Source organism: Colletotrichum costaricense (genome assembly GCF_030867565.1).
Source record: "Colletotrichum costaricense strain IMI 309622 chromosome Unknown Scaffold_1.1, whole genome shotgun sequence".
NCBI lineage: Eukaryota > Fungi > Ascomycota > Sordariomycetes > Glomerellales > Glomerellaceae > Colletotrichum > Colletotrichum costaricense.
Window position 1 is genome coordinate 3336703 of NW_026848230.1, and position 10737 is coordinate 3347439.

The 10737-nt window shown below is 52.2% G+C and overlaps 5 protein-coding genes across 5 annotated transcripts; 3 read left to right on the top strand and 2 right to left on the bottom strand.

Moving 5' to 3' along the window:
- Positions 1–1590: 1590 nt before the first annotated feature.
- CCOS01_01175 (cyanate hydratase) lies at positions 1591–2228 on the bottom strand (the record flags this gene model as incomplete). The annotated part of the gene is made up of 3 exons (XM_060449371.1): positions 1591–1612; positions 1687–2123; positions 2202–2228. 3 exons carry the CDS (start codon positions 2226–2228, stop codon positions 1591–1593), a joined length of 486 nt encoding a protein of 161 aa, XP_060320809.1.
- A 1169-nt stretch (positions 2229–3397) lies between these two features.
- Positions 3398–4633, bottom strand: CCOS01_01176 (uncharacterized protein; the record flags this gene model as incomplete). Its single annotated transcript, XM_060449372.1, has 2 exons — positions 3398–4313; positions 4368–4633. The coding sequence occupies 2 exons, from the start codon at positions 4631–4633 to the stop codon at positions 3398–3400; spliced, it is 1182 nt and encodes a 393-aa protein (XP_060320810.1).
- A 1510-nt stretch (positions 4634–6143) lies between these two features.
- On the top strand, positions 6144–6461 carry CCOS01_01177 (uncharacterized protein; the record flags this gene model as incomplete). The annotated part of the gene is made up of 1 exon (XM_060449373.1): positions 6144–6461. The coding sequence occupies one exon, from the start codon at positions 6144–6146 to the stop codon at positions 6459–6461; it is 318 nt and encodes a 105-aa protein (XP_060320811.1).
- A 669-nt stretch (positions 6462–7130) lies between these two features.
- CCOS01_01178 (uncharacterized protein) lies at positions 7131–7403 on the top strand (the record flags this gene model as incomplete). Its single annotated transcript, XM_060449374.1, has 1 exon — positions 7131–7403. One exon carries the CDS (start codon positions 7131–7133, stop codon positions 7401–7403), a length of 273 nt encoding a protein of 90 aa, XP_060320812.1.
- A 1989-nt stretch (positions 7404–9392) lies between these two features.
- Positions 9393–10471, top strand: CCOS01_01179 (uncharacterized protein; the record flags this gene model as incomplete). Its single annotated transcript, XM_060449375.1, has 2 exons — positions 9393–9433; positions 9490–10471. The coding sequence occupies 2 exons, from the start codon at positions 9393–9395 to the stop codon at positions 10469–10471; spliced, it is 1023 nt and encodes a 340-aa protein (XP_060320813.1).
- Positions 10472–10737: the final 266 nt, after the last annotated feature.

Below are 10737 nucleotides of genomic sequence, written 5' to 3' on the forward strand. Positions count from 1 at the left end.
GGCGCTCTCGTTGCGGTCTATCTAATTACATGGCTCAGTTGTTCAAAGCCACCCCATCGTTGCCAGACTGGCCTAGCTCTATGGCCTCCGTCTTCGTTGAGTAGTCGAGGGAATTTGGTCGCTGCCGTTGGTGCCAGAACTGGGTTTGACATCGGTCTTGCAAGTGTTGGTAGGGGTTTCCATCACAGCTGCTTTGGCGCTTGGTGTTGAAGTCAGGTTCTGTTTTGACTTGGTATCGACAGCGTAAAATAGTATATCCGGGTCTGTTTCTTTGATAGAGGACGATCGACGTAGGCCTTGGTCTGTATTGTAGCGATGGACAAACGCATCATAGTCTCGAGGTATTTCAGTTGCTTTTTGTATCAGCGGTTCCTCTCGTCTGTGGCACCAGAGCTGTTCAAGTCCGCAGTGGCCGCGTTGAATAGTGTGCTGCAGCTGCGATGTTCCTACGCAGCGCCTAGTTTCCACAATGACGAGCAGATGACTTGCCCGAGACGTAATTGATGACTACGAGTCAAGCACAAGAGCCGAACAACTATTGCAAGAACTTGGACTCTTTGACTAGGAAACCGGCAACACCCATGAAAGTTCACTGTTGTCAACGTCACAACATTGCAAACAAATGGAGGCTAGCCTTCATACACTTCACCGCAACGGCGAGCAGGGAAACTTCGCCTCATTTGCTAGATCGCCAGCCTGTACTCTTCGAGTCCTGCAGCACCTTTGATATGCCCGAGACAGCGATATTAGACGGCATACAGGAGGGGCCTGGGGCTTGGCAATATCTTCGGACAGACGTACAAGCCAGGTGCAGGGGACCGACAAAGCATGCTTCCAGCGCAATCAAGGTAAACTGTGCGAGACTCCTCCGGACGGGAATGGCACTGAGTGACAGTTTGAGAGACAAAGGGCCAACCGGAGGGGGGGGGGGGGGGGGAAGGGGGGAGTAGGGAAGAGAGACGATCTTGAATACTCGTACCCGCACAAGTTCTTTGACTAGGAAACACTTGGCTTTCATTCCTTGAGCAGCTGAAACTGAACAAATTCCTTTCATGCCGAATATGTTACTCTACCAAAGACAGCAGCTTTCTGAGGTGTCGATCGTTCGATGTTTAGACTGCGGTCATTGACCCTTGCGGGATATGTTTCGATTACGAGTACTCGCCCAGTGGCTAACTATGGCTTCTTTTGATCCAATCATGTGATCAAAGAAGGGCAATTCAACGATTATGCGGCCGTCGATGATCTATAACCCAATCAAGGTCCGCAACCTGCTATCAAGCTTGTATTATCTCCCCACTACGAGTCTTGGTCTCTCATTAGATCTGATATTGTGTAGCAGGCCAACAACCGTGGGCGAAGGTATGCTACATCGAACGAAGCTCGAGGTAACACAGTCGTGTGTCTGTGGATTGACCACCTTGGGGGATCGAATGACTGCCACCTTCTTTCATATACATTGCCACCAAGCCGAAACTCCTCGCTTCCAAACCAGCCTCGGGCGACAAACGTGATGAAAGCTGATCTATCCTCATTGCTCATTTCACATGACGCTTCTGTTTGCTGTATCCAATGACTTCATGGCTCTCCCTAGAACCGAGTGAAGGGAAGCCTAATCATTAAGGTCAGTTTTCACGTTCATAGCCATGGAACGTCAAGTATAAGAAGCGAGCAAATTGTACATACCATTTGCCCTTGAGAGTGATGACAACCCACGGGCTCCCAGCCTCATCAATCTCCTTTTCGACCTTTGTGTTGAAGCAAATCGCACTCATGATGCCGTCGCCAAACTTCTCGTTCATGACAGCCTTGTAGGCGTACCCGTAGTTTTGCACAATCTCGTACAGGCGGTAGATGAGCGGCTCGACAGGCGGCATGGGCCCGGCTCGGCCGCGGTCGGGGTAGTTGTTCAGCTGCTTCAGGTTCGCGGCCTGGATTCCGAGGAGCTCAGACAGCTTCTGGACGTCCTCTTCCGAGGCCTGTACCTGACCATAGAAGATGCCCGCAATGGCAACTTCGCTGCGGCCGAGATGCTTGGCGATTTCCTCAAACGTAAGCCCAGCTGACGCCTTCGCGTCAAAGAGGACCTGGGAATGAGGCGGCAGACGATCCGCCATGGAGGGCTAGTTGGTTCTTAATTAGTGATCGTGGAGCTTCGTGGCCGTTGTAGTTTAATATTCCTATTTGACCCTGTTACTCACATCGAGGCTTGCGAGCTGTCCAGACATTGTGAAAGACAGGCTGAAGTGTTGATAGTGGAATTATGTGTGATGAAAACAATGCCAAGGATAGGGTTCGGAAGAGAGTTCGTCTAATCGAGATACGATGAGCTGAGATGAGATGAGATAAGGGAAGAGATCGAATTTGGGTCCTTGTATGTGCAACTATGTATGATTGAATCAAAGGGGGAAATGTCGACGAACACCAGCCTTAAATCTTCAAGACGTGGTATTGCGGGCGGGTATTTCATCCGGACGTCATGCATTCAGATCGTCCATGGATATTGCGGGGTCGTGAGCTAAGAGAACCATCAGTCTAAGATGCGTCGTCCTGTTCGCCGTTGCCGAGGCCTCCCCGCCGGAGAAAACACGGTATTTCGGCTTCAAAGGCAAAAACCGATGCACCACAAATCGCCTGCAAATCCCGACCAGATATGATGACTAATAGTCCTTGTATTCTAGTAACTTTTATCTACTTAACCAAGGTATCCGGGCAAAGCCCGTTCCGGCACACACGGCGGTGGCCGGGAGGAAGATTGCGAAGCCATCGCACCCGAGTCTTGGCACGGATCGGAATCGGTCAGCTCGGCGGTTATCGCCCGGCCCGCTCTGTAAACGGCGTTGACTGCAATGCAACTTGCGCCAACCCATTCATTGTATGTATGTTGCTACTCCATCAACGTCCCGCATGTTCCTTTTCTCCGTGTACAATAACTTTGCCACGTAAACACCTTCTAGTAATGGGCACGTCCGAAAATTTTCTAAGTGTACTATTTGGTGTAGACAAGGCGACTCCAAGTAGCCGTATGTGAAGGGCGTTCTCGGAGAAGTCGTCCTACCCGAGAAAGGAGTTAATCTGACAACGTTGTACATCGATTTTGGGTAGTTTTGTGCGATGGCCCATGGGCCGGCCTTGAATAGGAGATCGGTAGTGGTTGTGGTGTTTATATCGTATTCTCCCAGCATCGAGTGTCTCAGCTCTCGAGAAGCGACACGCCAATATGAGCAGGGAGAGTGCTCCCGCCAACATTCCAGATATTGTCGACCGGCAAGCGTGGCTCTGACTCCGAAGAGGGGGGTGTGCCTCTGGAGGAGCTCACGCTGTTATGCGTTGTCATAATTGGTAGCGGTTTGATGATTTGGTTCTGTGTACACCATTGTGCACAAGCCCTATCCGGTTAGGCTGGTATCGTGGAGTTGCCGGTTAGCCGTTTCCACCCCTTGAGATCCCACTCTCTCCTGGCGCCTTTCAGATCGTCCACATTTAGGATATCAACGCCCTCTTGAACAAGCACATCCCATACGTGGTTTCTGATACTGATTGGCCATGCCGGGAGATCCCAGTACCGGACCATTAAGCCGCGAGAATGGGCTTCTTTGATTTGCGCTCTCAGTTTCCCCATTTGGCCCTTTGATAGGTCACCAAACCAAACGGTGCCGAGCGCCTTCTTGAACGATACGCTCGTGTAGAAGGAGTTGGTAAGATCGAAGTTGTGACGGTCTAGGTTCAGGAGGGGAGCGTCGAAGAACGTGTCCCTGTAGGTCGTGTTTTCGACGACCATACCGAAAGGAGTGTTGCCTGTCCCGACGACGGTGATGGGCCCATAGTGGACTTTGCCATCGATGACTTTGCTCAGCCAGCCTCGCTCTCGCAAGGGCTCCAACTGACGGACCACCTCCGGCCATGTCTCCGGGCCGCTCGTCTTCAAATCCACCAAGAGAACCATGGTTTGATCCGGGCTTGCCTCATAAATGCCCCGAGGCGATTCCTGTGTGATGTTTCCGAGGTCCGCGTTCCGTTCCTCAAGCAGACGAACGAGGGGGTCTATGTAGAGACTCGTGAAGGTGTTCTTCTGACGCAGAGACCACTTGTTGTGGCCAACGAATAACTCGGTGTCCATGAGCCACACGTCTGCCTCAATGCCAATGCATCCTGCCTGGAGAGCGTCATAGATCGGTCTTTTTCTCCAGTAGTCATTATGAGAGTGGCATGGAATCGGCTCAACGATGCTCGCGCTTTCAAACTGCCCGGATGCCGTATCCCAGACCTCGCGGGCTACGAATAGTACCAGGTTCAGAAGGACAAATATCAAGCTAAGATCCAAAGTTAGCCGGGGAATCAAATATTGCGCCGTTCGCAACACTTACAGCATGGCTAACCAAACAGCGCCGCACATGATGAAGGAACGTTTCCGTGTCCATGGTTTCGGTATCATGTAGGCAGGAGGGAGTAATCCATCTTCGGAAGTAAAACTCTCAGCTGGTGTTGGCGGGACTTCGATTCCGCCTTCACTTGCGGTGTCTGCTTCCTCGGGAGAGTCTCTGTAGCGAGGTATCGTGTTGCTGTTTCGGGACCAAAATTGACGGAAGCGATCACGCACAGCGTCGATGCTGGCGCTCTTTGTAGTAGACATTCTCGAATAGGTCTGATATTCCAGCTAATATGATCGGACAATGGGTCGGAGACAGAGGCGCCTGATCAGAGAGAAGGCAAGAAGAAGAGGCCGTCGGATGGTTGCTCTTTATCTCTAGAGCATATCGTGGTAAAGTACGAGGGTTTGTAGACTGTAAGTCTGGGCTGCGGCAGTGCTATTGTACGGCAAGCCGTTTCCAAGTCCGTCAGGCAGGCTGTGCGGCACTTCGAGGTAGGAGGCCAGATAAGTATGTAGTATGAGGTACTGGCAGTGGTGGAAGGGAGGTGCACAAAGAGGAAACCAACAAAGGCAAGGGCGAATAAGTCTAGATGTTTGCGGACGAGGCAAAGAGTGAAGAACTGCGGGAGAGAGACACCAAATATAGCGGGATCTGTGAAAGTGGTTGTTGGCTTGGCTTGCTGCCTGCTTTAAGAGGGGGACACTGGAGCTAAAGATCACCGCAAGGTGAAGGTAGGTAATAAGGTCGGGTACCTCAGGGCGAGGTAAGGACAGGGCGAAATGGGGTAGGGATATAAAGGTTAAAACGGCAAGTAGATCCGAGCATGGTTAGGGATGGATGCTGGGGTAGGGACGGCGGTTGAGAACAGACTTTGGGAAGAGCTGAGAGGGTCTGAGAGCAAGATGAAGAGACAGCGAGGCACGTTGGAAGGTCGGAGGAACGGGGGCTAGGGGAAGGAGGAGAATGAGAGAGAGTCAGTGAGCTGAATGAGGGCGTGAGTGAGCGACAGAGAGCAAACGGACAAGACGCTGTGCTGTGGATGGGACACGGGTCTAGTGTCTAGCATATGGTTCCAGAAGATGTGATGTCTCCAGTTGTGTAGTGGCATCTACGGCGGCAGCAGCAACAATGCAGCAGTAGCGATACATGGATTCCATGCTAGACACTACAAGCTAAGGTACTTGGTTGGGGAGAAGGGGGACTAATGCTAGTCAGTGGGCGGCGTATTCAAGCATTTCCAAGTCATCCATGTCCTGTCCTGTTCCACGTCCGTAAAAGGGACTAAGACTAAGAAAGTCTATCAGGAGCTTAGCTAGCCCCAAGACGGTGGGGGGCGCGGGACCCGAGGGAGTGTTTCTGGCGCCTGTTTTGTTTGTGTTTGTTACCCTGGCGAAGGGGGGTGTTGGTTCAGGCCCAGGATCAATCAGTGTAACGAAGAATAAATGTGATTATGGGCTTCAGGGACAACGGTATCTGAATGTGTGGATCGTCTTGGCCAGGCAGCAGAGATATGTATCGTGTCATGGCGGTGGTTGTATGCACGGTCAGAGGCCACGAAACAAGGATAGTCATTCATTGTGTCCACGACGAGTGACGACGACAACGACGACAGTCATGCCATGGAGAATAGACAGGGCAAGAAAGTGAGGCCAAGAAAAAAGGAAGAGAGAGAGAGAGAGACAGAGAGAGGGTGTGTGTGTGTGAGACTATTCTCAGGTCTGGGGTCAAGTGTCGAACGTCAACCATGGAAGTAGCGCGTCGAGGTAGCGCATGGGCGATGACTCTGTGACCAGTGGAAAGGCGCACCAAGGTCCCATTGTCGTTAGTCGCAAAACAAGAGGCCAACAACTAAGGTTATTCGGCATGCCTCTCTCAAACCAAACCTGTCGTGTCGGAATGCCTCAGTCGAATGGCGAAAGAGAGTCGACGAGGGTCTGGCCGACGGGGAAATCCCTGCACTCTGGCGTTCCCGAGGTCCAGGTACCTCGTAGTTGCTTCCGGCCCCCTCCTGGAGTCAGGTACTTTGACCAGACCCTGAGACCCCTCATCCCAGCCGCTTTCCTCGACACTTCTTGCCTCTGCGGGTGAGGCACAAGGGAAACATGAGGTGCCAAGGAAAAGTCAGTGCGGAAAGTTCAGAGAGTATCGAGGATGAAAAGAAAAAGAACGAGGTACACTACTTGGAGATTGGTTGGAGACTGGTTGGAGGCTTGGCACGGGAGACAGCTACGGTCCTACAGCTGAAAGGAACGAAAAAAGAATTTGGGAAAGAGAGCGAAGGAGTACGGATACCGGCCATGGATCTCCAATCCAGTCCAGCAGCTGCGCCTTCTGCTACCTAGTACGGACATCTCAGTGGTCAATGACCGTCGTGCAAAGCTGCCCGCTGTGGCCACCGATGGACACAAGGTACCTTGGGTTAGGTCCTTGGTGGAGCGCCTAAGCATCCAAGGCACTTCATTAACCATTTTCATACGGTGCATACGAAGTATCTTGTACCTATCGATAGGCGGCCTAGATACTTGCCTCCGTGGAGAAGTCATGTTCCCCGCCGTGGCATCTCCCCGCAGATGGATACCTACATTGAAGTTTGAACCCAGTCAAGCAAGTCGCAGGAACACCGCACGCCGCACCTCGCGAGAGTAAGACTGGACGGACTTTCGCTTCCTCAACTCTGAGATGGTCCGTGCTAAGCCAGTACCGGCTTTGAGACGGCGTGCTCCATGTTCTGGGCTCTCGAATCCCTCTCTCCCAATCATGCCAACATCCCTCCTTCTCGTTTTTTCTTTCTGCCTCTCATCTGGTATGCCGCCTCTACCTACACAATACTCAATACGTAGGTACCTTGCTACTCCTCTTCTCGCGCCTTTGCCTTACAGGCCATACTCTTTCAAGCATGTGGCGCAGCTCATAGGCGGATTAACTTCCATTCAAGCGACCATGAGAAACCAGCTAGTAACATTAAATCCCTCTCGCACTCCCGGCCTTGATGGTGTACTATCTATGTCACGCGCATCATTCATACCTTAATATGCTTAGATAGAGCACCAGCCCCCAGTGCCGTTTCCGAGAGGGTTCCTACCTATGTGCGGTCTGAGGAGTCCGCGCTCGTCCTAGACTGGACCAGACTGCACGAGGTAACTACCTTAGGTATCCCCACAAAATCATGGCCCTCCACCAGGTTCAAGGCCAGCCTAGAACGACCTATTACAAATGCCCTCGTTTCCTCGTGGACCACCTTGGTTCATGGCATCCCGCCGACTTGCCAGCCAGCTTACATGTGGATTCAACTTCAAGGCAGGGCAGCGTGGCGCCCGGGAAGCTTCTTGCGTGCTTGTTTGTGTACGGATAAGAACTTCGGCCGCCGCACTTTGAGCCGAAGGCGAGGCGTTTTGACCAAGTCTAGCTGCGATCTGTCAATACTCCGTTCCGTATCTCAGCCACACCAAAATAGATACACGCTCGTGTCAGCCATGCGCCCATCGCGGCATCGCCCCAGAGCGTGACTGATCGGGACATTTCCATGGGTCGCGCGGACGGCGGCACGTCCGAGCCTCCGTTTCCCGCCCAAAACCAGAAACAACAGCCATCCATCCATCAGCCATGGCCATGCTTGCACGAAGTGTTTCTGACTTGACCGTGATTATGGGCTGACTGACTGACTGACTGACTGATGAACACCCACCGACTGATGCCGACATCAAGCCGGGAAAAAGTATGGGAAAAAAAAGGCATTTGGTAGAAAGCTCAGCGCAATCGTCTACGTACGCAACTCATCAGCCGTCGATACTGAGACACGTCCGAAAACGACTGGAAGTGTCACATAATCAGACGGCCAGTAATTGAGTTTGTTCTCCTCACTCAACCACACCTCGACATCTCCGACACGCGAAACACGCCTTTCTCCGAGTCTGAAGTCTGAAGTCTGAAGTCTGAATCCTAGAGTCCGTCGGGCTTGCTCTGTGGGACGGACTCGGGTGCAAATACCTCACCTCGTTCCCCTACAGTTGCTTTCGCCAACCGGGGACGTAGCAGTTGTGCCAGCCACCTTGCAATTACCGCCTCATGTTGATATGGTCTCTGGCATAGCACGTCTTCGCCCCCTTCCGCTACCATTTGCCTGGTCATGGCGGCGCCTCCGTCACCGCTGCACTTCTCCGTCAACATGAGGCGCTCATCACTGTGGCATCATCCATCGAGACGGCAATGAAGGAGGAACACTGTCCATGCATGCCCATGCGTGCGACAAGCCTGGTTCTCATCAAAAGGGATGTTCTAGTACACTTCCCATAAGAAGCGTACTCCATTGACAAACACGATCATCTCACTGGAGAAAACAAGCTCTGGATTCCAACGTGCTTCGGCCTAGATGCCGGCTCCAGGTCCCACCATCCTTCTGAGTCGCTTATCTGGTAGGTATATTCGGTGAGCTCCGCACCACATTTTCTCCGTGGGTAAGGTGATCGATTGTATTGGCAGAGGCTTTGCACTGTTGGTTGTTTGAGTCTCCCGAGAATGACTTGACAACCACTTGCTTGGCAGGGAAAAAAATCAATTTACAGATGATCAGCGAAGCATGCAGGGCGGGTACCTCAACCTCGAGCAAAGTTTTTGTACCTATGACCAGGTGAAGCCAGCCCATGTGCTGCAGAACTGTCATTGATCAGGTGCCAAGATGCCAGATTGTGGGATTCCCGCGTGTGATCTGTCCAAGGTGGACCGGCCCTAGGGGCTTTCCGACGTGGAGACCCCTGCAGCTGCAGCTCGGTACGTTCCTCCATTGCCACGACAGGGCGTTGGTTTCATGAGGTGGAGCGGGGGTTACCCCCAAAGAATGTGCCTCACTTCTTATCAGATGACCACTTGTTATCGTCGCTGACATAATACAAAATTTTCCATCACTCCCGTCCCTGAGTCGCGAATCATCCCGCCTCACCTGCAATTACGAAACCTTGAAGTAGAGGGAAACGTGTTTCTGTACTGAATCGCTCAACAAGTCATCCATTCAAGTCAGTCGCAATGCCTCACAAACATACCAGGAGGGAACAGGATCCCTCAGCGTAAGTTTCAACCGCCTGAGATGCCGTTGTGGCATACACTAACCGGCTTCATGCAGATTTGATCTCCCCCCATCACAAATCGCGAGGCCGCTTCCCGTTCAGCTGCGAAGTCGAAAAGCTTTAGCCAATAATGCGAAAAACACCAAGAACGGCAAGAATGGCAAAATCCAAAAGACAGAGAATGATGGCGTCTCCAAGAAGAGAAAAGGTCGCAGCAATGATGACGATGCTCCGAGAGCTTTCAAGCGCATCATGTCGTTGGCGTCGGGCAGGAGACAACGATCTGGTCTAGATAATGGCGAGACGGTGGCCCAAAAGAAGAAGGCAGCTAAGAAAGCTGCGGCAGCCGCGCAGAGCGAGACCAAGGCTGAGGAGACTGGGAAGCCCGAGATGCCCACGATCAGGCCGGGTGAGAAGATGTCCGATTTCGCTGCCCGCGTCAACGCAGCCCTACCCCTGGCCAACCTTGTCAACAAGACTGAAAGGGGCGGAAAAGATCCTCTCGGTCTCAAGACCGTCAGGACGCGGAAAGAGAAGAAGATGCACAAGCTATATGACCAGTGGCGTGAGGAAGAGCGCAAGATTCAAGAGAAGAGAGAAGAGGAGCTCGAAGAGATCGCCGAACGCGAGCTAGATGAAGAGATCAACGGCGGTACCTTTGGCAATTTCGGACAGACCTCAAAGGCCTTCTACGAACCTGGGCAGGACAAGAAGAAGGGTAAAAAGGGGAAGAAGAGTAAGGGCGCAGACCGCGAAGAAGATCCTTGGGCGGTGCTCAAGAAGATGCGTGCCGAGGCCAAAGTAGGGCTCCATGATGTCGCGCAGGCTCCGCCAGAACTTCACAAGGCCGGCAGAGATAAGCTGTTGGTCCGTGGTGCGGCCGTTGATGTCTCCAACGTGCCAAAATCCGCTGGTAGCCTGAGAAGGCGTGAAGAGCTCCAGGAAACCAGAGAGGCATTCCTTGTGGCTTACAGAAAACAGCAGGAGGAAAAGTTGGCTAAGCTTGCCGTGACGAGATCTCGAGATACCCAAAACTAGCAGTAACAAAAGCCTGTCTTTGAAGACACCGATGAAAACCTAGCTCACCTAGAGTCACTTTGATTTAATTATCTACCTCATATCTTGTCTACTTGAGATGTGACACGAGACGAGATATCCAGTCCATACCTCCGGCCCTCTTGCCCTCAAGGTTATCCAAGAACTGAAGGCCAAATTACGGACTACGTCCGTGCGAATCAGATATCATGCCATGATCACGTGCAGTGGAAGTAACAGTAGCTTTTGTCTCGTCCACAGCCACCACA